Source organism: Melospiza melodia, chromosome 5, assembly GCF_035770615.1.
Source record: "Melospiza melodia melodia isolate bMelMel2 chromosome 5, bMelMel2.pri, whole genome shotgun sequence".
Taxonomy (NCBI): Eukaryota; Metazoa; Chordata; class Aves; order Passeriformes; family Passerellidae; genus Melospiza; species Melospiza melodia.
This window is the reverse complement of record NC_086198.1, coordinates 79,920,559-79,946,067: the sequence shown is the minus strand read 5'-3', so window position 1 is coordinate 79,946,067 and position 25,509 is coordinate 79,920,559. Positions and strand designations below refer to the sequence as shown.

Below are 25,509 nucleotides of genomic sequence, written 5' to 3'. Positions count from 1 at the left end.
GCAGGATGTCCCATCAGGTGCTCCAATTCCTGCCACTGGCACAGATACAATCTTTTATTGTGGGCCTGATATGTTCTCCCTTCCTTACTGAGGTGAAATACCACAAGGTGCCCATCGCTCCTTCAATTCCCCATGGCTGAGACACTTTCACTGAAGCCAGCAGGGAATTGCTCTTTCCTTACAGTTTTCAAGTGAGTAGATTAAGTCACCTCTTGTCCCTAATTTCATCTTCCCTCTCTCATTATTAGGAATAATAATAGGAACATGCTTATATGAAATCTTTGGTTTAGCCAAAGAAAACTCATCTCACAAACCCTAAATAATTTAGAGTTTACATGTCTGGTCAATAGTGGGAGATGGACCATGTGACTTATAGACTGAGCTTGGCTGACCATCTTGCATCAGGCAACAAAACTAGTGGCTAAAGATAACCTAAATCAAGGCCATCTTAAGTGTGTGTTTGTGACATGCACAGCACAATAACTGGCTTTCTTATTGATTGCATCTCTGTCTGAAATCAGACAGCCAGGCAAGGGTAGATATGATCTAGACATGTAGAAGTCCACAATACCCTGGTGATGGCATTGAGATTTTAGAGATTTCTCATGGGTTTTCTGCTGGTTGAAGCTAAATGACAATGAAGTGGGGGAGGATTCAGGGAAATCTTGAAATCAGTGTAAAAAGATTATGATTTAGACAACATTGTTTGAAATTTCTAGAAGAAATTTCTAGAAGAATTAACAACTCTTTCTTCTAGATTTGTTATACACTTCTTTGTGTCTAGATTATATCTGCACTTGTCTGGGTCTCTGTTTTTAAACAGAGAAGCAATCAATAAGAAAATCATCTAATGTGCTGTGTACATCACAAACACAAACATTGGTTGCACCCCCATGTAAAGCAGCTTCCATCACCTGCCTGTATTCCTGCTTTTCCCTTCCTGGTTTTCTTCAATAATCCCTTTACATGAACTTTTAGAAAAAGCAGGCTCTAAGGCTCATGATATGTATTAAAATGCTACATATCCCTCATCTCCATAATTTAGCATCCTATTGATGGATAATAAAATTTAATGCTTTGTTTCCTTCCTTCCTCCCCCCACTTCTCAGTATTGAAATTTCAATCATGAATCATTTTTAGACATTCAGATACTGAAGCAGAAGATGCTGAAAGAATTAAAGCAGAGTTTTATATTCAAGATTATCTCAGGTCTCCACCCACCAATCTGATCTGGTTAATGCCAGTTTTCTGCTTTAGCATATTGCTAGTTTCTTTGTGACCAGTTATAAGAGATACCTTTTCTCACAAATCCATTAAAATTGTTGGTTTTGCTTTAAAGCTTCAAGTGATTTTAGTATGAGTGTCTGCTCCAAGCTGATTTATGCCAGCAAAGCCCACCATATTAATAGCATGTTGATACTGTTATGCTAAATATAATAATCAAGAGTATGAATAAATATATGCAAATAATTTTTATTAATAATTAAAATGATTAGGCACTCTTTCTACAGAGGCATAACAGTATCCACTGCCTCATATGGCACTGCCTGGCTTACCCTGGTTTTTGGCCTTTCACCTCCTACCCCATCCCCTCCATGCATCTGAAAGCGGATGAAAGGCTGATCCAGAGAGATCAAATGAGCAATGATGTGAAGTCCTAACTAACAGAGGAGAGAACAGAGCTAACCATATGTGATTCAACATTAATCCCTTTTCCCCCAAAGCTTTAGTGTTAGTATTGTAAATATTCTGATATCTTTGTATCTTGGAAATTTCGCACCACCATGACTCTGAGCAGGCATATTCTCTCCACTGAAATGGCAGATTTGCAGGCAATGTGCTTGAATCTTTTCTGTTTGCAGTAAGTGAAGAAATCTAAAATCTTTGATTAAAGTATGTAGATGGAAAATGGAATATGGGAAAAGACTGTAAATTTAATGCTAAGCAAAGTATGAACCAAGAGCAACATATGGACAATTGTTTCCTTCTCCTGTTTCTGCTTCAGTGGTGGCAACATATTTTTCAATTTGGATGAGTAACACGTACATAAAGTATTCTATCATTCCCTTGGAGATTTCCTTACAATGCAAGTTTTTCCAATATATGGCAAAATAAAAAAGACTTAAGAAAAAAGTGCACTTTTACTTGATATCTCCATGCCTGCAGTAGTCTTCTGTATCTCCGCTGTTGAGTGAACTGTTCATTGTATGGCAAAAGATATTTCATTAATGGATATTGCAATTTGAGCTTCCTTCGTGCCTTGGAAATGCATTCAGAAGCTTTCAGCATGGCTTTGATATTTTGGGTGAGATGCGGTCTCCTTTGCACAACTTTTGATTCCACAGATATACTGAGAGATGAGAAAGAGTGAAACTTGTAATTGTGATCATCTGACAGTTTCTTCTTTAAAAATAAATTATCTTATGAGCAGGGACTGCAATTAAGACACAAATTGCCATCAGCTTTGTTATGCTGAAGTTGCCTTTTCAATTTTTTTCCCTTGCATTTCTTCTCTCTACCTCTCCTTGAATGCTCCTCATGACACTCCCTCAAGGTTATTTTCAAACATTTCTATATTCTCTGTAAAATCCTGTCCCAACTCCCCTGGATGGGTTTTAGAGAGGGGAAAGCACAGCAGCTCAAAGCTTTGATGTTGTATGACAGACAGTGCTACTGATGAGCCTCTGCTTCTCCCAACATGTGCACACACAGCTTACATTTATCCCAGGGGAATTTCCCAGGATAATGCAGTGTGGATAATCGTGCTTTCCTGCAGCAGAGGAGACAAGGCAAACCTGCAATTCAGCAGCTGTGGTGCTCTTGCACATGAAGAAATACTGTCAGTGGGGAAAGACATTAAAACACTAGGTCAAACTGGGACCTTGCAAGGTGGGAACAGCACTTGGTAGGCAGTGCATTTTCAATAAACCAAAATTTATTAAATTGAGTTCAGATTAATTGGGTCATTCTTTATAGTGATGACCAAAATCATCTCCACAGTCTGACTAATAATAATGAGAAATAGCCTCTATCCAGTGGCTACCCATTTTAATTCAGGCATTTAGCTCTTCATTTTGTTATAAATGTGAAACTTTTGTAGTGTTCTGAATGCAGAGGAGTTCCTTTCTAGCCCAAGAAAAACACAATACAAAAGCAGAGCATTTCTCTTTTTTTGCCTTTCAGAGTGACTATTCTGTGTCTAATCCCATTAGAGTCTCAAATTTTATTTCAGTGATATTCTTAGTGCACATGTCACAATTTTTAAGGTTTGGAGTTTTAGTTATGGACACAGATACATTAGAAGATAAATGTGAGGGTTTTATGATAAACCTGTAGGCCCCCTTTCTATACTCAGATACTGTCTTTACTGTACTATCAGGCTGAGTTTAGATTGCAAATATTTTGGACATTACTCTTTGGACAGACAGTAGCAATAAAGAGAAATTGGAGGTAAAATAGATTAATTTGAGGGCACCAAAACAAGGACATCATCTACCTGCATCAAGTGGGGCAGAGATGTCCAGAGGGGAACCAGGATGGCTGGGGGAAAGACCAGGGAGTCCAGAGTGTGGTGTAGGAATGGGCAAGAGAAAACTGCTGTGGAAAGAGTCAGACCCAAAAAGCCAAAGTTAGGAGTGAGCAGAGAGAGTGAACATAGGGGTGCAGTAACAGAGGAAATAGGGGCTTGGTGCCTTGTGTGAATTCCCAGTCAGCGGGATAAGATTTACTGAAGGCTCAGTGGTTTTGAGTATGTCTTTCTTTGTCATTGTAGGGGTCAAACAACTTTATTTACCAGCTGTGAAAACCTCTGCTCAGAGCTCTGCAGATAAAAATTAATACACAGACATAAAGATCAATCTGTCTGTGTATTTCTAGAAAAAATGATGATGTGGGGAAATGCAGTTTTACATTTCCTATGTTTCTCCCCCAGGTTGCTACAACAATTAAGATATGACCTTCATTAAAATCTCAGACCAACAGGACTACTCAATGACTGTCAGAGGTCTATTTTGAACGAAATCCAATAAAAAATGATGGATGTATTTTCAATAATCAGTAACAATTACTAATATAGTCACTTAACAAGACTTGCTGAGTGGAAAAGCTATTGCCAGGATGCTGCATTTCTCAGCTTTTATGCTAATTAAATGTATTAGTTATCTAGAGTTCTGCCTTTAAAACCCACAGAGAGTCACAGCTTGCCTCTTAATTTCAGATGCTGCAGAATTTTCCCCTGGTGGTGCTCCTTCAACTGTCTTCTGCAAATCTCCTAAGCCACAGAAATGTTTTACAGATGCACCCCAATGCAAACACATGCACTGACATATGTAAAGAGAGTTAACACTAATTAAAGTACCAGCTTATTTCCCTGAGTCCCAGAGTACCTCTGCTGCTGAAACTAAGAACTATGAGCATGTATTTAAGGAAGTACATTTCCAGCAAACAGTCTTTTATCCTGTCATTATTGTTTAATATTTGCTTTTGGAAGAGACAGTGTCAAAAAGAAATAGCATATGAGATCTGCAGCTGAGAAATGGAATTATTAAGCTTTAGTTGTCTAGATTTTTGAACCTATACATCAGACCACTGTAACTCTTCAGTTAATGGGGTCTGTAATTCCTGTTCCCTCCTATGAAACACTTGGTCACAAGTTTCCTTACATGAGACAAGATCTTAACTCCCCAAGCAGAGGTGTGGCTCCAGTTATACACAAGCAATAAAAAGTTGTACCACTGTGTGGTATTTCCAGGTTCCCTGCATGCCACAAACAGCTGAGCTTGTGAAGTCCACCTGCCTTGGAGGGAAGCAAGGAACCCCCGGGCTCCTTCCACAGACATCTCCCTCTAAGCCTCACACAGATGGAAGACAATACAGAACTTCAGAAGGTTCATGCTGCTGATGAGAAGTATGGGGTTTTTTTAAGGCAGCAACTAAAAAAATTCTGAAGTGTGCAAGGTGTTTTAAATACAGCACAATTAACCATGTATGAGGGATTGCGTTGTTCATGGTGTGAGATGACGTCAAACAAGACAATGAGAGCTCGGAGTGTGACTCCTGCAAGAGGCTTAAACACCTGCCTGCACTTCTGTGATAACACCTTACAATAATTTGACTTGAGAACATCCCCAGTTGTTTTCATAATTTCACACAGCATGCAAGATTTTTCTTATGTCTTTAAAAACTTAGTCCACAGCTCACCAAGACTTAAATGAGGGAGTCTGTTCTTTTATAATTGTCTTTTCAAAGAAGCCAACCTAGCCAAAAACATCTATAAAACTAAAAGAATCTATAAAGTTTTCAGTTCATCTAAAAATAGACAGTCATGTGAATGGCTTCTGCACTCCAAAGACTGTGATGTTTATACATCTGAAGGCAATAAATGGGAATATAGATGCCTAATTCACAACAGAACCTAATCCAAGTGTTTTAACCTGAGATCAGAATCCCATATCTGTTTTCACTTGAATAAATAGCAAGAATAATCCTCATAATCATTTCAGTGCAAGTAGTTACTGTAGCAGTAGTTTCTCTGCACAGTACCTAAATTCACCTTCAACCCTGCTGTATTCTTGCCTAGTTTAATCCAGTTAGCCAGGCACTGTGGGCTCTAACAGTATTGCCAATTCCTGATTCCTCATCCAGATTCTTCAAGGGGAGTTAGAATACGTGGCTGCTTGATTTCAGGCAACAAGCAATATGTTGTTGACATCTCCTAGAATAGGGGAATTTCTTAGAAGGGTGGTGCGCTGAACTAGGAGTTGGGTTTGGGTCAAATGTGGCCTGCCATGTCTCATGTACTCTAAACAGCAACATGCATTAATACACATATTTATTGCTGTGTGGGTTTGTTTGCAAATGTTCCTTCTTAAAAGCATACAAAACTATCCTTACAAATAGCTTATTACTAAGATATGTGAAGCTCAACATAGAAAGGTGTCATGGGACATGCTACTGATGTTTCAGGTAGTAGCAGGTCAGTTTTTTAACCATTTATGAAATTTACTTTTCTTTTCTGGAATAGACTGCACCTCCCTTCCTGGTGTACCGCAGCAAACTTCTGCATACATTAAATCCATAAAATTACCCAGAAGGGGAAGAATATGCAGGACATCAAAGTTCACTTGTCTGTGGAAAACATTCAATATCCTCTTGGTGATATGTTCTGGTTGTGTATATTATGGGATGCCAGGTGGTCAGTTTGAGGAATAAAGGTCCAAATACCCATACCCATGTCAGAGGCACAAGCCAGCAGGAGATGCTGTCAGTGGTGAGGGTGATTTGGGGCTTCAAATCAGAGTGAACGACCCAGCCTCACATGGCCCTTCTCCCTGCTGCTGAAACTGCTGCTGAAACTCAGATCAGCAGAAAATGTGCCTATTGGGAATTTTCACCTCTGCATTGAGCCCAGGCACTTAGTGAAAGCCTGGAACCTTCAGAAGTTGCTGTTTCTTTGTTTGCCCTGCACATGAAGAGCACCATGCTGAGACACACTTTAGTTGCCATCCCTGTTGACCATAACTGGTTGCACTGTGGTATGGATGAAGGAAACAGGTGTTAAATAATGTGATAATATTACTGTGGGCACTGTTGTTCTAACAGGTGTCACATGAACTTTTAAGTATAGAAGCTGGTAGAGTGTTTAAGGTAACTATTAGGGATATTATACAGTAATTACGCACTTAAGAACAGTGGCTGAGAACCACACCTGTGTGCTTGGAATTTTGTAAATTTTCTTTTTGAATTTGCCTGATAAGCTGAGCATACTCTTGGGGATGCAATACATCTGAATGGATCTATTCCATATTTCATGCAGAGAAAAACAAAGGAGAAGCTATATGAATTTCAGTCATTACAAAACACCACACTTACGATGCTGGCTTTTTACAACAGACGAAGCCAAATGTGCCTATCAGTAACAATGTTCTCCTGATTTGTCTTTAGGCAGAGGGCAAATGTCATCAATTTCTTCTGTCATTTAGTTTCACACATGGACTTCTGCCTGTGAAAACTGGAAGACAGCCTATGCCTTCTACTGGAAGGAGACTGATAGTCTTGCAATTGCTGGCAGAGCACACACCAAGTACATTCTCCCTTATTTCTAGTCAGAAGCTCTCTACACAGGGCCATGGAAGAAAGCAGCACCATTGCAATGCAGACACTTTCCTGCTGTACCAGACAATTCCCTCCCAGTGCCACGCTCCAGTTAATGCCTAATGAGTCGTGCCCTTCCCATGGTTATCAGAGGTGTCACCTGCTCTTAAAAGCTGATTCACTCAGAGTGGTTTGACCCTTGGACATGTACACACAGAAGGTCTCAGTAGTACTTGACTCTATAACACAGAAAATGTTGAAGTCATCAGCTGTGAGATTATCAAAAATTACTGCCCTGTGGTGATTTTGCATGACTCCTCCACGTGCTCTGAAGAAGGATTTGGCTGAAGAAGCTTTTTATTTGCAATGCAGTGATGCTTGGCATCATCAGTGTTGACAGCTGTCCCAGGGTCCTTTCAGCACTGCGTGGAATTCCAAGACCTGTACCTGTGTAACATTAACTCTAGAAAACAGCTCCAGCAAAGGATGTGTAACATTTGTCATTACTTTAAGTCCTTCAGGCAAAATGAAAACTAAGCATTAGATTGCCTGCAAGTTGCTTGTGCTTATAAATGTTTAGGTGAAAAAGAACCATTGTGTCAGGAAGATATAAAAGCTCAGTTTATAAGGCTACAGTGGTACTTTCCAGTCCCATTCTCTGAGATATCAGCACACAGGAGACAAAGTACAAATTCACAGACTCCTTTGGGCAAATCTTTCTAGTTTTTATAACATTTAAGAATCTTTGTCTATTTTTCTTGCTACTGCAGTATATAATTACCTCTATGGTAAAGCAGTTTTAGCAATTTTGGGTTATTCAATAAGAACAATATGATGAAACAATCTGTTTAATATTTTTATTTTAATTTGACATCTGTGCAAATTCAGAAGTTGAACATAGCTAAAGAAGACTATTATCTGGCTATATATATCCAGATATTTGAAAGGTTAGCTATAGGATTCCTTTATTGTAAAAAGGTAATTTCCTTCAACCTGGGATAACAACATATATTACAACTATTTATCCAAGCTAAAACTGACAAATACAGTGTTTCCAAAGCCCACTGGCCATCCAGAAAAATATAGATATCATTACTGCCACCTATTGCTACAAGGAAGGAATTGATGTTTTCATATTTGTGTATTTCCACATGGGGATAAAATTGGAAAATAACAAGCTTGTTCGAGTTCAGGCATTTGTAAGTGAACATGTTTTGATACCTTCTTTGACAGTTTTATTTTCAGAGATATATAAAATTGGCTAGAACAAGTGTTAAGTAAATCCAGCATTGTCATGGACACCTGGTAAAAAATAGTACTAAACTAGAAAGGAACTCCAGGCACCACACAACTCAGCACCACAGTAACTTGTTTCTATATAATTGCACTACAATCCCAAGCCTTGAGCCAGGTGTTCAGATATTCTTTAAATGCACTTGGGGAGAGGTAGGGCCTCCAGTCATGGGTGAGAGCTTTTTCACTTGTGAAAATTACTACAGCAGTTATGTCTCATACAGGCTAGACAATGGTCTTGCCACACAGGTTGTCCCACAGAAGGAAAAGGCTCCAAAATGTGATAACGGACTGGATGGTGGGAGTTTGATTATAAATATGTAAATGCTTGCTTCCAACAAGTAGTTGGAAGTAGTTATGGATTTTTTTTTTTTATTTCTGCATTAAAGACCAGGAAGGGAAATTGCAGAGAAAAACAGAATACCCTAATACCTCATCTTCTCAGCTTATTTTCGGTTTTACTGAATTGTTTAAATTTCAAAATTACAGTGATGCACAGGGTCATATACTGTCACAACATTCATTTGAGCAGGAACAGAAGACTCTGAAGATCTTTTTATGAAAGGACAGTAAGTGGCAGCAATTACCGCTGAAATCTAAGTGAGTGGTTTGTGAACAGGCAATCAGAGGCCTGGAGCTGTCAAAGTCTTTCATTCCCATTCATCTAATTGTAAATAACAGTAAAGAATTCCGAGATTCTTACTATGATCTTTTTTTAAAACCATTGAGCAGTTCTGGAAACTAGGAACAATGTTGGTCAGGACAGAAAAATAAAAAGATACATGAGTGATGAGGTGTTGACAAAGGGAATAAAAGATTCATCTCATTTCATTAAGGCTTTTTCTTGAGCAAGTCGTCCTGGTAGGTGCCCTGCACAGTTCAGCTCTGGAACATACCTCAGTTCTGGGCTACCCTCACTGAAGCAAAACATGTTTGGAAAAATTAATCTCTGGGTGTACAGTAGCTACTATATATTGAATTTTCCTTTCTCCAAAGTGTCAATAAATTCAGCTACAGAAAACCTCAATATCTATGCAGTCACTTCTTTTATGAGCTGTATGCCTTGGATATTGGTATTATTTGTAAGTGTAATAAAAAATAGGAAGGAAATAAGATGCCTCTCTGTGAAAATCAGAATTTGTTTACATTTCTTTCCATAAGTAGGAGAAAACCCTTTATCACACATTATATGGTTCACTTCAGTGCTCTGATCCAGTGATGTCTCATGTGAACTCAAATAATCCATAGCTGAAGCTTATATTTCCCAACTCATTGCCCTTTTTATGGCTGTTGAGAACTGCTATGCACCTAGTATTAATCTTAATGCCTATTTCTATTTAAGGAAAAAAATATTATCATAGGACACAAACTGCATGATAAAGAGAAAACCTTTAACTCAATACTTTAGGGTTTATCCTACACAACAGTTCAGTTGTTAGCACTAAAAAGAAAAATGTACGAGAAAATCTTGTATAGAGTGGAAACAATGTTGGCTGAAGCCAGTGTAATCCTTCCACTGACCTCAAGGGCCTTTGTCTGAATCCTTACCCTTTGTTTGAATCCTAATCCTTCTTTTGCATCCTTATGAGAATGCAAAATCCATCTAATTTGATTTCTCTGTGATGTGTTGAAGCTATCTTTGAGAAAATAAACCCTTAGTGTTCTGCAAGGACATGGGTTGCCTTCACTGTCAGCTAATGAATTTTCAGTGATTCACACGTGAATTTTGGGTCACTACACCCAGACTGAGACAAGCATGTCTTGTGACCCATGGAGTTTTGCTGCCCATGGGCTCGAGGCATCACCATTGCCCCGGAGGAGGAGGTAGACAGTGTCTGCATTTGGTGTAGAAGTGCTTTCCTCAATCAATTAGATTAATCTTAGCTGAAGTATCTGTAGCTGGTAGTTCTGTTATTCACATCAGAAGAATTTTATGAAATTATGTCTTGTAGTAATCAACTTGAGTTTAATTCTCTGTTGTAAAAATAAAACAATGTTTGTTTTTCTTACCTTGGTTTTATGGAATATGAATCACATTCATGTTCCAAAAGCAAATAGAGAAGTTTTTTTGACCATGTAGATACTATTATTTGTCTCATCACACCTTACAGGTCTCTGCTGCTGACTAAGAAATCAAACTTATTTGTTCTTTAATCACAAGGAATTTTTTTGTTTAGCCTTAGATCTTTTCTTTTTTGTCTGTTTTCTTACAGATCCTAAGAAATTGTATAACCAGAAGGACTGATGTTATTTAAAATTACTGCATAGTACCTTTTAAAAATAATTTTCTGTAACCTACGCAAAGTTAGTTGTTTTCAATGTGAGGTGGTAGCCACTGAACCAGCCGTCAGTTTTCTTGAGAAAAATGGGCAAATAATGGTTGAATTCACCAGAGATACTCCTTTCTTTTGTAGATGGATATTTCAAGTCCAGTCAGTAAAAACAGAGACAAAAAGTTATGAAGCCCTGACTGATCACATCACATGAAACTTTTTTTGAGATTGTATTGAATTTCAAGCTTTAGAGCAAGTGGCATTATCCCATGTTTTTCAGTGTTTTTATTATAATTATTTAATCTAATAAGTAACACAAAAGTGTGACCTCTGGAAGGTTATTTATGGTCATTAATTCAGGTGAGCAATTCAGATTCTTCTTTTGATGTGTATATATATATATATATATATATATATAATTCCTGTCATTTTATCGGACACTAGCAATGCAGTCATCTAGATTTAGTCATTCCTACTGAGATTTCTCAGAATCGTCTTTAGGTGATATAATCCTCATTCTTTTACCACTTACATAGATAATAAATACTGTGTTACACCTCTCCAGTGATGAACTGCCGGGCATGTCAATTTTAACCTCATTTCAGGATGAAGATAGGCTATTTATTCCAACCATTTTCTTCATGAGCATTCAAGCCCCATGATAGAATTTAAGAGGTGAAAGCTCTCACTAGCTGCCAGCTGTTATGGACTATATCAAAGACTCACTAAATTCCCCATATGCAGTTTTCTCACTGCTTTCTTCAATTTTTCATGAACTTCCTAGTAGTCAAAAGGAGGAGAAGTAAGACAGTCTTTGAACTTGGATACATTATTTTTCATAGACTCAGACTAATTCAGGGTGGAAGAGACCTCCAGACACCTCTGGCATAATGATTTTCCCAAAGCAGGGTCAGCCTTCAGATCAGAACAGGTTATTTGGGATTTATCCAGTCAGGTCTTGAAAACCAACAGGGATGAAGTCTGCATGACTTCTCTACCTCTTGACTTAGAAACCCACTTCTACTTCCTAACATCAAAAGGAAACTGATGGAAAAGGTAATTAAGACTGCAGATTCTTGAACCCAAGTCCTTTATAACCATTGTGAGCCTTTCCAGGGAGGATATTCTGACTAGCAGATTCAGTGAACATGAATTGAGCCATGTGCATGGTTTTACTCCATGCAGAGAGAAAATCTTCAAGCACATGGGATGCACACAGAGTCTAGATGTTATAAAAGATACAAGTAGATTATTAATCATTCTTTCCTACTTGGAAATTATATGCAGCATCTTCTAACTCAACTTCCATCCTTCAGGCAGTTTTATTTTGCTATTTGTAGCTAAGGCAATTGAAGAAATCTAGAAATGCTTTCATAGGCAATATCAACAAATGACAATTAAATTGTGGGATTTTTTATGTTTTTTTCTATATTGTTTGCACCTTTGAGTTTCTTGAGCCCGTTTTGATGTTACTTATGCCTTGTCCTGTCACTGAGCAAAACACTTTGAAGGTTTCTCTACTCTTATTTCTATGTGGCTCTGATATTTCTGCATACAAAAGGAGTTGGAGTAGTAGTGATACAGACAGACAAAGTTGTATTTTTGAGATCAGTGTCAAGGATGCTTCCATAGCTCTGCTGGTCATTGTTTGATGAATGGTGAGAGAGAAGCCCAGGGCATGTCTGAATCCAAACTATGGTGAATGTGATCCTTGCAAAAGTCCTTCAATTTCTCCTATGAGCTGGTTCAAAGTACTTGGATTATGAAATGAGTGTTTCAATTAATTCTCTTAACTAGGGATATGTGTAACAGGGAAATCCTAAAGTGAAGGTGCTGCATTTCGCATCCTGCTGTTTAAACATCTTGCTAATGGGAATTTTTTTCAGGAAAATTGATGTGTAATCAAACCAAAATTTCACTTACACAGTATGTTTGAATTTAAACTGCTTTACTAAAGAGAATTTATCTTTTAAATTCACTAAAACAGTGGTTTAGTGAATTTAATTAGAGTATTTATCTAGAGAAATTAAATATAACAGAGTCCAGAAGCCCTCAGTCCTGAATACATCCAGTAACTTGTGATGCACCTGGGCCTGCCAAGTCTTCCCCTGGACCCCACTGAACCTTCTGTGCCCTGCTCCTGGCTGGCAGTGCTCAGTGCAAGGGCAGAGCAGTGCCCCTGCTCCTCTGCACTCTTTAGAGCTCTCGGCAAGCTGCCTCTGGAGAGCAGAGCTTTTAGTGCTCGCTGCAAACTGGGGCCAATCACCCAGCAGGGAGCTGCTGGAGGGCACACTCTGTGTGCAGGGTGACACCCTGTGTGTGCATGGTGACACTCTGTGTGCGCAGTGACACTCTGTGTGTGCACAGTGGCACTCTGTGTGCACGGTGACACTGTGTGTGCACGGTGACACTCACTCTGTGTGTATGGTGACATTCTATGTGCACAGTGGCACTCTGTGTGTATGGTGACACTCTGTGTGCAGGGTGACACCCTATATGCATGGTGACACTGTGTGTGCATGGTGACACTCTGTGTGCATGGTGACACTCACTCTGTGTGCGCAGTGACACTTTGTGTGTGCATGGTGGCACTCTGTGTGCAGGGTGGCACTCTGTGTGCATGGTGACACTCACTCTGTGTGTGCATGGTGACACTCTGTGTGTGCACCGTGACACTGTGTGTGCAGGGTGACACTGTGTACATGGTGACACCCTGTGTGCGCAGTGACACTCTGTGTGCAAGGTGGCACTCTGTGTGCACGGTGACACTCACTCTGTGTGTGCACAGTGAAACTCTGTGTGTGCACAGTGAAACTCTGTGTGCAGGGTGACACTGTGTGCACGGTGACACCCTGTGTGCACAGTGACACTCTGTGTGTGCACGGTGACACTCACTCTGTGTGTGCACAGTGAAACTCTGTGTGTGCACAGTGAAACTCTGTGTGCAGGGTGACACTGTGTGCACGGTGACACCCTGTGTGCACAGTGACACTCTGTGTGTGCACGGTGACACTCACTCTGTGTGCACAGTGACCCTGTGCTCGTTCTCACCCGCCTCGTGAATCGGCGCACCTCGCGCATCTCCCGGCATGTGACCCCAGAGCAGCAGTGTCTGACTTAATAAACTTGTTTACCTTCTGGCTTAAAATAGCCCAGGACTTTCCCTCACTGTTAGACCAGTTTAAAATACCCTGTTTGAGGCCTGAGGCAGGGCTGTGAGTCCAGCAGGTTGCCTCAGGGAGTGAGGGGTTGTGCTGCTGTGTGCAAGGCCATACGCCCTGTGGTGCCTGCCCCCAGTTACAGCCTGCCCCTGAGCAAAATGAGCAAAGCCAACAGCGAGGAACATCCCTCAGGTGGGAAAGGCTTTGTGGTTTGTGCACATCTGTATCAAGTATCAGCCTCTGCCTGAATTAGTCATGGAAGGGTAAGCACGGATCTAATTTTACCACTGAACTTTCTGAACATTACGGACACCAACTGAATGAAGAATATATTTGATGATACATACAGTTGTCAAGTGGATTTGTCAATGTCTTTTCTGGTGGCTATAAAAATGTATAGACTGTTTAATGATGAAATACCATAGCAGATATTCATATTGTTTGAACTGATCTTCTTTAAAAAAAAAATGACAAAAAAGGCACTGTACTGTAATGAGCAATCTTTGGGTGCTGTATTGTCATACACATGGCAGTAGCTCATAAAGATGAATTTATCCTTTTGATCAGTTTTATTCTTGGTGAAGTGCTAATGACTGTACAATTCTAATTCTTCATTTTCTTAAACTGGGGAAAAGAATTTGGAGTGCTGTTGAATGTATCACTGATTTCAGGAAGCCACAAGAAGACCCAAATGTACATGTGTATGACTCTAATCTTTTTACCCACATGAGAAGTGCAGAGTCAGTTTGTGCTTGCTAAAATTTGGGAAGGCAAAGTTTAAAATATTCAATTCAGCTGTCAAAACTATTACTTACTTACTTCCATGGAAAGTTATTGCTGTATTTTCAAGTCATGAATCAACCACAAAGACTATTCAACAGGAAATCACAATTCCAGCTCTTATCACAAAACTGTTATCAGAAACCAAAGACAAAATTGCCACTGGAAAATATAGAAACCATCTGAGCAGTAACTCCTTCAAAAACCCTCTCATCACTTGAGAAATTAGATAAAACATTACATTTAGAATTGCATAGGACCTCCTATGCTAATTTAACCAAATTCAACAAAATACAAAATTCCAATTTTAAACAAAACACAGACATGTTTCATAATATAAACAAATATATTTATCCCTACAGTTTTTCTCACAACTTCACCCATATGAAATCAGGGAAGGAAAGATTATAGTCTTGCAAATGATATGCCAAGTGATTACAGGGGAAAGGAAAGAGAACTCAGAGTCTGGAAGATTTTGGGTGAAATAGGCTCTAGGACTGATGTTCTTTTTATTACACAAATAGCTAGAACTGCTGCTGAATCAGACAATTATAGGTAGCCAGTATTTCACACTGAAATATTGGTATACCTTTAAATTTCCATGCCAGATAGTTCTCCATAATGAGATCCTGTTCCTTACACAGACATATATATGCATATATATATGCATTCTACATTATTTCCAAATATGCAGAGAATATTCAAACTAATTTCTCATTCATACTGTTTCCTCAGCTTCCACTACACAAATTATAAAAATAATTTTAGAATACTTCATGATTTCATATGAATCTCAGCAAGGGCTAGAAAGCATGGAATCCAGAATGCTAAGGAAAGTGTAGGTTTCCTTCTTCTGTCAATAAAGATGTGAAACTTAGATGATGTCTGAGTTCATATCATGCAATCAATAAATATATTATAATTGCTTTTGCTATCTTATTCCTGTGTAATGTTGACTTTAGAAGTCCTTCTACTTTATATTTAGAAAAAAAAAAATATGGTGTAACACATTTTCCTTTTGTGACACTTCACTTTTTTGATTATTTCATTTATGGGCACATTGGGGAAAAAACTTTCCTAAGAAATGTTTAAATTGGTATAATCAAGCCATCTCTTATCTAAAAGAGATTACAGAGGTGGGAGTGTTTGCAGTCCATTTGCAGACATTCAAGAGCTTATTTTGCCAATTTATGGTTCCTTGCGTTTTGAGGTTAAGGGGAAAGTCCAGCCCAAGGGCCAAAACTGTTGCTCAAGTTGTCCAACTGCTGCTCTGCCACTCTGGCAATGCCTCACTGAGAACAAAGGGTTTCAAACCTGCATGAAGTGCTGGCTGCCAGTGACGAGGCAGTGCCACCCAGCACTGTCCCACCAGCCTCACCCAGCCCCAGCTGAGCCTCACCAGGGCCATTCTGGCCAACAAAGCCAAGACATGAATTTTCCCTGAGCAGCTCCACACCAGTGGCAGTAATTCTGGGCCGAGGAAAGAGAAAGGGAATGCCTGAAAGTGGTGGGGAAAAGTTGTTTCCATCCCTCCTCATAGCAGCATGAATTTGGGTGAACAGAAAATAATCCTGAAAGTGCAACTCTCTAGGGCATATTGTTCTCTTGTGCCAAGAATGGCAGAGTCGAGCTGATGCTTTAGCCTGTCATAATCTCCACTTTCCCTTATCCCTGCTCCTTTCCCCAGCATGGTATTTGGTCACAGACAGCCGAGTGGGGATCTGGGAGTGACAGCAGAGCTGCTGGACATACTCAATTAGCACAAGACAGATCACAGGGCTCTGCTGTGTGTGAGTGAGGATGCATGGCAGATTAGCAGGGTCTGGCAGACAGGGTAAACCACCTATGCTTCCAATTAAATTATTTCTGTCAAATGTGGAGTCCCTGAAGCAATCAGGCACCTTCTAGATGCAAGTCTGCCTTCTCATTTTACTGCTGCTATAAAGAACAAAGCACACAGTCTTGAAAACCAGACCCATGTCAATGCTAACCATATGAAAACAAAACTACAATAAATGGAAACCCAGAGAGACTCTTTAGTATGCATGTTTTCTCAGGGCAGCAAAAATATGTAGATAGAAATCATTTGCATTTATGTATTATATGGTTTTCATTGGGTTTGTAATGATTTAAGTGATTTAGTCCTCACACCCAAATGGGGAAAACTTTAAAATTGCAGATTTTCTTTGGGTACAAAATGTAATGTTTTCCTTTCCTTATTTTCCAGGGACATCAAACCTGACAACATACTGCTGGATGAACATGGTAAGTGAGTATTGCTTTCCCTCAAAATCTCTAATTCCTGAGATCTCAGTGGCATGCTCATGACACACTTCGTAAATGAACCTCCAATGCTGAATTCCTACCTAAATCTGGGATTTCTCAAAAAACTCCCACAGACCACCTTGTAGATTTTGGAGTTTTCCCTCCTATTGCCAAAGAAACGTGCAGATCAGAAATTTTCAAGGTCTGAATTCAAAAGAATTCAATATGAATTGAGATAAGCAGGGACATTTAGTAAATAGAAATTCATATTTTATTAACAGGATTATGTGGATCGTCATAACCGCTTTTAAGGTGCTTACCAATAGAACAGTACCAAGTACTTTATTTTCTCTTTTAGAACTTCTGAAGGGCTAAGAAATTCCACATAGCAAATTATTTCTCATGTGGATTTCTAAAATTATCTTTCTAGAATCTAGATAGGGATTTTGGAAATTTGACTGCAAAGTTTCTCTCCACACATGTAGCTCTGGCTTAAATAGCATAAAAAGGAATAGACAAGAATAAATAGCTTTGAACTTTTACTACTAATTCCAGGTTTGTAAAAATAAAAGATATGGTATGAAAGAAAAGCAGCTGATTCTTTTAAACTTAAATTTTAAACATATACTCTCTCCAAGAAGTATTTAGTTAAAATGTCATATATCTTCTTGCAACAGTTTATAGGGAAAACAAGAGAAATGTAGGTAAAGAGGACACTGATCTTGTATCAGTTAGAACAGAAATACATAGAAGAAAAAGCCTAGCTAGAAAAAGGAGATGTGTGCTTGCTACCGTGGGAAAGTTTACTTCCAAAACTGATTAAAAGCAGAAAACCTCTGAGAAAATATAATATTGAAATTATGCCAATGATGGCATTATGTTTCAAAATCTGTTGTAGAGCTGCTGGGTACACAAGTAAAAGTTGATTAAAGTAACATTCAGCATAGATGATGTTTGTTCCTGGGAACACAAAAGCTAATAAAGCTAAGTGATACTGGAGTTTTAAACCATCTAGAACTTCAGCAATTTAATGCTTCAGACCCATAAGTGCTAATGTTCCCAAGACTCCGGTATCAGCAAACAAGCATGAAATAGAAATATCTTGCCTTTAAGTCCTGGTAAATTAAAGATGTCAACAGCAAAACAAAATGAGTATGAGTGTGTTAAATCTCTGATTGACAGCCTTGGAAGCACAGTCACCTTTATCTCTCCCTGCCCCTCATCAAGGTCAATTAGTGCACAAAACCAGCCTCTTGTGGCTAAAAAACAAACTCCCTTGTGAGAGCCTTCCTATGGGGACTCAGGCATCACAAAGAAGAACCTACACCAGAGTGAGCACTTGATGCAAAATGAAGGGGATTTTTTGTGATTACAAACTATTCAGCAACAAAGTCATTTGCAGGCAGCTTGGAAATTTTGGGGTGGATGGCCTCTCTTCTGCAGAGCAGCAGAGTGCTGCTCCCTCGTTGCACACCTGCAGACAAGGGGTGAAAGAACAGACAAGCACACCAATCTTGGTCAGCAGAATTTATCAATTCATGGGTTCAAACAGGTTCAAAGAGCTCTCACACATTTGGGGAAGGAATTCCCTTAAGCCTGTAAAGGGTCTATTACACTTCAACTCACTAATGTGGACAGTGTCTGTTCCATGCTAATTACCTCGGGCTTACCTTACAGAAGTGAAGCTCTTTTGCAAGAAGAAAGCTATTCTTGAAGTCTTTAACAGCTCTGATTAAGCTGCAATGTAGCAATGTCATTTTAATAAAATCATCAGATTTCACTCAATGGAAAAATATGCTGAATATATGCACCACAAATATATTTGGCTGCAGAGTAAGTGTAACAAATTCACCTAACATGAGCCTAACCAGGTGTACAGGAAGGAACTTTATTTTAGCCTGTGGCCTCTAAGATGGCACAACAGTTTCCTATGTGCTTGACTTTACCCCTAGGCCTTTCTTACAGTTCATTAAACAAATTATGCATACACAAAGTATCAAGTAATTGGATATGCAAAACATTTCTGACTGAGACTTTGTCTCAGTGACTCAGATTTCTTTGGCCTCACTGAAGAAACCTATTCTGGCTGAAGTAAAAATTTAGGGTACACCATTCACATTACTTTACATCTCCAAGTAGTTAAATTGACTAACCTTCATAGCATGTACCAAGAATACATATTATAGATATTTGTGCTCAGTAAAACTAGTTTCACTGCAATTTATCTGTAGGGCTTAGGGGACATACCTCAGGAGTACAGAAGTAATGAAAACAAAAGATTTTTCTTAAAAGTGATCAATCTAATTTACAAATTAAAAAGGAAAAAAAAATAAAAACCCATCACACAAAAACATATACAACCTATTCAAAATCATTCTGGCAGATGAATCCTGAATTTTTCCCTATCCTTTTCATCAAAGCCAAATCTCAGCACTGCTGATCACATGTTCTGATGCATCAGTGGAAATAAATGTTTGATGATCCTGAAAAGCAAAATGGTATGTGAGAATGGGATAACCAGCCATTAAAAGTGGTGTTCAGCCCCTGTCAGGGGATGATTGCATGGTCTCCTGGAGAGAATTCACATCCAAACTCTGAGAGAGAAAGTAGGGATGGTTTAAGGGTTCATTCTCTGAACCAGAATCAGACCCTCTAAGGAAATTAATTCAATCAATAAAGCTCCTTTTTAATGTTTTTTTCTCAGCTTTCCCAGAAAGCTCTTCCTCTTATGACTAACACTAATCTCTAATATTAGTAGTAATTCTCTGTTCTGCTAACATATATCTAAAATAGAATTATTCCAGTGACAGCTGAAGGGTCTGCCTCGTGTTTCATGGGAGCTATTACAACTGTATTGTACAGAAAAAAGCATTTTAGAATTCTCTGAGTGATAGAATTCTGGTTCCTCTTCTATTCCTTTCATTTTAATGGTTTAGAACAATATAATTGAATTGACAGCACTTAGATCTGGAATCTAAGTTTGGTCCATGTTGTATTTTTGTCTAAATATCAAAGAAATTAAAGATATCTTTAAAAGTTTGCATGGTCTATTAACTATGATGTCAAAGAGACATAGAATTTCTTAAATGCAGTAAAATAAGCAGTGGTAAACAGAGTAATAAACTGACTTTTTCAAGAGATGATAACATTATTCCTACAGCTCTTTGGTAGCACCATTGAAATTAACATTGCTGGTGGTTCTGCAGAAATTACAGGCTCTACTTTTGCATCCAGGCTTAGCCTTTTGCTAAGTGACCACACCATCAGTACAATCTGTTTACAAAGAGCCTGTAAGGGTTTGAACACCTCTCAGGCAAGCTTTCCCCAACATGGTTTCGTTCAGCAAAATCCATGCTTGGTTTACTGAGCAAGGACTCCCTGCTAGGTCAGATCCAAGACCTTGGCCAGCATTTTGTTGCAACTGGTGACAAGAGGAAACATTTCTGGAACATGTTTTTTGCCACTTTGCCATCAGTGTTGCCTATCACCCACAATTTTTTTGTGGTAGAATTTTAGAGCATCTTTGCATATTCCATTTAGAATGTGAAGAAAGTCTTGTTACTGAGTTAGCTGCCTTCTTGAAGCTGCAGCTGATATTGGCCTTTACAATCCCCTGGAGCAACAAATTGTAGAAGTTTACCATCCTTTAAGAAAGAAAATGTTTTCTTTAATATGTTTTAAAAGATTCTTTCAAAAAACCAAACCAAACAAACAAAAAAAAACCCAAAAACCCAAACCAAAAACTAAAAACCCCAAACATCTAGAATTCCAGGATTTGATGAATAATAACTTGCAATCACCAGACTGAAGATATTCAAAGACTCCTTCAGCACCCTCCTGTCAGCAGAAGACCCTCAGCTTTTTCAATGTCTCCCTACTGGGGAGATGTTTTCTCTGTCTCTCTCTTGCCGTAGGTGGAGCAGCTCAGTGATGGGGAAGAGCAAAGGGGCAGCTTTTCCAGCAGTAAACTCTGCCCTGCCTCATGCACAGGAGCTGCCTGTTGCTCTACGGGTAGCAGGATGCAGAGGAGGTGTTCAGAATCTACCTTCATGGTCCATACTTTACCTTCCAGAAAGGCATTTTAAACAAAAAACCCCAAAATGAATACAACATTTCATGTGTGCTATTTTGATTTTGCTACAGGAAATCTAATTAAAGGGAGAGAAAATAATGCACTGCAGGAGAGGCAATTTTCATTGCAAGTCACCTGTTTGGATCAGTCTGAATGGATGTGATGCAGCAGATGTTTTGCAATGGACAGTGACACTGGCACTCCAATGGAGCATCACTTGCAATGCTGTCATTTAAGTGGCAGAACTTCATATATATTTCTATTTCTATTATCTGTCAAAAAAAGAGAGATAATATTAGGCTACCAAGGTCCTTGCAACCTTTCATTCTACAGTGTACATAGAATTGCTTTAAACTACTGCCATGAGGTGGATTTATTTATTTTTCAGTTATGATTTTCAAGAAGCCTTCAGCCACAGTGTTTTATGATGGCAGAAATAAACTGCAAATATGCTACATTCCATCCAGCAGGGAGTAGGATACCACCTTGGAATTGCTTTGTCAAGCTGGGCTGTGAGCACTGATTCTTGTCATGGCAGCCTAACACTTCCCACCTTGTATAAAGAGATGCCTTTCCTTGGCTCGTACTTTTTCTCTGCCATGTGTAGAGGGCTTCCTGGCCTGGGCATCTTAGGAAAAAAGTGTTAATAAAATCCAGGCAGGTTTTTCAAAAAAATTGCGGAGAAGTGGGCAAACCATTTCATTGAAGACTTTTACTGTGTCTCTCATTTGGAGAAACAGCTTAAAGTTTAGCAGTGGGAAGTACCTTCTTAAGTACTTCCCCCTTCAAAATCACCTCAGATCTAACCAAATAAGGGTCCTCTGAGAATTTCAGTTCACACATGCACAGCTGCACAGTTAGAGGTTGGCTGATACCTTTCCTGTGGTCTTTGAGCAGGATCTGGGTTAGATTGTTGGAGCAGCATGACATTTTGTTGAGACTGCTCTTCCTCCATCAGTCACCAGGGTAAAATCCATCAGTCAATTGTTACACTCTTCTCATCTCTGGCAGCAAACATGATTAAAAACCTCCCTTGCTTAACATGCCCATATCCTGTTCCACTCTGTGGATTGAATGAGACTGAGACCTTGATAAAAAAAAACCCACACAAATTTGTCACTCAGAAGTCCAGCTCAACACATGATATATTAATCATGATCTGAGTGCAGAGCTAAGATGGGGAAGGGAGTTCCATGTCCTCCATGGCACTGTCAGATGTAATCACAGCAAGGATGGCATCTGCATCACTCCACAACACCAGTCCTTGAGCAAAGATGCCAAACCTAACAGAAGACTTGTGAAATTCAAGCTTTACATATTTTCAAGCTGGATTTCTATTCAGTTTACCTGCATATAACAAACCAGGATTAACAGCTATTACTTCACAGTGGTGGAGCTATTGAACCCATGCTTATCATAAACTATCCCAGGAAAGGAGTAATAGAAGGTTTGGGCCATTCAGCCTCCTTAGTGCAATTTGAATCATGTCTGGCTGGTCAGGCAGCACATTCTCAGGCTGACTTCTGCCACTTACTGTTCATCTTGCAACCTGCTGTCAAATAAGGGATGATTTGGGATCTGCTCCTCTTATATGCACATCTTCTGTTACTGTGGATCTAATATTATACTTATTGTGTGATAAAAATGCCATTTGTCTTCTCCTCTCCCTCTTTTCCCTGAGAAGACTCAAAAAAGGCTGATGGTGACCTGCAGTGGATGCAATTGCAGGCAGTGTCACAAGTACCTGAGATGTGAGGGGTGACTGTAGCTGGGGATGAGGCAAATTTCACACCCAGCTTCACATCTGCCTCTGCATGTTACTTCTGAGAAGACAGAGAGAATTACAGAATAACAGAATAGTTCTGGTTGGAAGGGACCTTCAAGATCATCATGTTCCAACCCTCCTGCTGTGGGCAGGAGCACCTTCAATCATACCAGGGCTCAGAGCCCAGTCCAGCCTGGCCTGAACACTGCCAGGGATGGGCATCCACAACCCCCTGGGCAACCTGGGCCAGTGTCTCACCACCCTCCAGGGGGGTCTCTCAAGGGCAGAGAGAGAGAAATCACCTCCCTCAGCCTGCTGGCTGTGTGTTGGAGAATTTTGCTCAGACATGGCTTATAGAGTTTTGTTCAGACATGCCATAATCATATATGTCTGATTGAAAAGTAAAAGGCAGCTGTAAGCAGCAAATTCTTAAGCCTGTTCCTGTAAACAACAAAATTCTCAGGCATGTTTCTGTAAACAGAAGAATTCTCAGGCCTTGTTTTTTAATAACAAGTAAATATCTTGTCCTTGGATAGTTATGGGAAAGCAGAGTGACAAACATAGAGGCCTTGAGAACCGTTCATAACAGGATGAGAAAAACATGCCTTGGTCTCAATAACAAACCACAGGTATTGAAAACAAAAGGAGGGGTTGGTGTGTAATCTGTAACCAATGATGAGCTCGGGTTTTGCAATATGTATGAACTTAATTAACACAGTTATAAAATGTGCATGTTGGATCAATAAATGGAAGTTCGATGCTGATCAAAGGATGGGTCGTCTCCCTTCGCTTTTACAGCTGTGCCTCCTTTGATGCAGTCCAGGACAGGGTCAGCCTTCTGCAAATGCACACTGCTGGGGCATCTCCAGGTTTTCATCCACCAGAAACCCCCAGTTCTTCCCCCCAGGGCTGCCCTCAATGAGTTACCATACCTCCCAATGTGTGTTCATGTCTGAGATTGCCCCCATCCAGTACCCTACACTTGGACTTGCTAAACTTCAAGTTAAACTTGCTAAACCCTGCTTCAATGGGTTCTTGTGGGCCATTTCTTATCTTTATTCATTGCATGAGAAGATTCAGGGGTGATCAGCAAAAACAGTTCAGGAGCACAGACAGGTAGTAGGTGACAAGAAAACTATTCCATCACTGTGCTTCCAAATTGTTTTTCCTAGTTCAGAATAACATTTAATATTAAGTTTCTATTAATGTATTATCTCTTTCAAATCATGGTTATTTTCTATTATTCCTTAAGTGTTTGATAAAGTGAGGAATATTTGTATGATGTGCTATTTTAACTTCTGTTTTTACTTTGGTAATTGTAGGACACGTTCATATCACTGACTTTAATGTAGCAACCATAGTGAAAGGCTCAGAAAAAGCTTCTTCTATGGCTGGCACAAAACCCTACATGGGTAAGTTCTCAATACATTTAAAAATGTAAGAAAAGTTGCATATTAAGGCTGACTAATGATATAGAAAAAGGATTTCAAGTTGTAAAAGCATAAAATAGATGTGATCAACTTCTTTTTTTGACAGTATATATGTGCATCAGCAGTGAAAATCTTCAGAGATGAAGGATGTTATTTGGATGTTCTTTTATACAGGAGCTTGATCTCTACACTCTTCTAGTCAGTTTCTGTTAGGTTTTGTGAATTCAAATTCAGGAGAATTTGTGTATTACTTGCTGTAAATCCCCACACCTTGAGACAAGAATATATGATATATTTGCACCACAAGAATATATGGTATATCTGCTTAGGTGAAATGTGCATGACATACAGAGCATTAGGAGGTCAAGGGAAAGATGGGAGATGGAAAAGATTCACCTTTTCACACTGATGGATCTGGTCTAAACTCACCTCAGCTCATGTAGTTGTTTCACTCCTGAAGCCTCCTCCCCACTCATCAGATCTCCACCATATCCATCAACCTCACAAGAGGAAACAGTACCAAAATATTCTCTCCTTTCCTTTATGAAGGCTATCACACCATCCACCAACTTACTTTCTCTTCATTGCACCTTCCTCACCTCCTGGAAATGTAAAGATGCTGCAAAAGCCCCAGTTGCAGTCTTTACCATTCAGAAAGAGCCAAAAGAGTCACCCTTGCATTTATTTGGAGCTGTAAGAAGACAGAAAAGCTTTAAGAGCTGTAAAAATCCTCTGTTTCAGATGAAAAGTGATGGGTAAGGATTCTCTGTTGCACAGTTTGGACACCAAAGCTTCAACAAACCAAATATTAAGTGTGTGACAGATATGGTCAGACATTCATTGGTGCTGCTTTCCTCCTTTAGTTTGTATCTTTTACTTTGTGAGGAATTCTAACTTCAGTGCAATTCCACAAGGAATTTTCAGTTTGCAGTGACTTCTGATTGTAAGGCAGTATCACTTTCCGTGTGGCTTCTCCTGAGATGTTTAGACTATGACACAAATAGAAAAAAACAAAACTGTATTAGGGAAGTTGGCTTTATGGTTGCTGGCAAGCTTCTATTACCAGGAATTCAAAACACAAATTAACCTTGGTGTAACAAGACAAAGTAACTTCAAGCATGGTACCTGCTGAGCACCAGAACCAAGGAAACTTAGCAGTTTCTATAAGACATGCCTTATGCTATGCTGATTTTCACAATGACGACAGTATGAGATGTGATGAAAGCTATTTCCCCCTCTTGAAGTTTTATAAAGTCTTACTTTCATGTGGAGCCTGTTGTGTTTAATCAGATATGAGGGGACTCTCCAGCCTTTCCCTTAGCAGAGGCACTCACAGGATTTCTCACTTCTTGCTATGGGAAATTTAAGGAAATAAACA

General features: G+C 39.3%; 1 protein-coding gene across 2 annotated transcripts in view; it reads left to right on the top strand.

Annotated features, from left to right (window-relative positions):
* Positions 1-25,509, top strand: part of STK32B (serine/threonine kinase 32B) — a 156,224-nt gene that overhangs the window by 89,367 nt on the left and 41,348 nt on the right. For both annotated transcript variants that reach the window (XM_063157627.1, XM_063157626.1), the window contains exons 5-6: positions 16,827-16,864; positions 24,024-24,113. In XM_063157627.1, the coding sequence (XP_063013697.1) occupies positions 16,827-16,864; positions 24,024-24,113 (128 nt within the window). The remainder of the gene's footprint in view (positions 1-16,826; positions 16,865-24,023; positions 24,114-25,509) is intronic.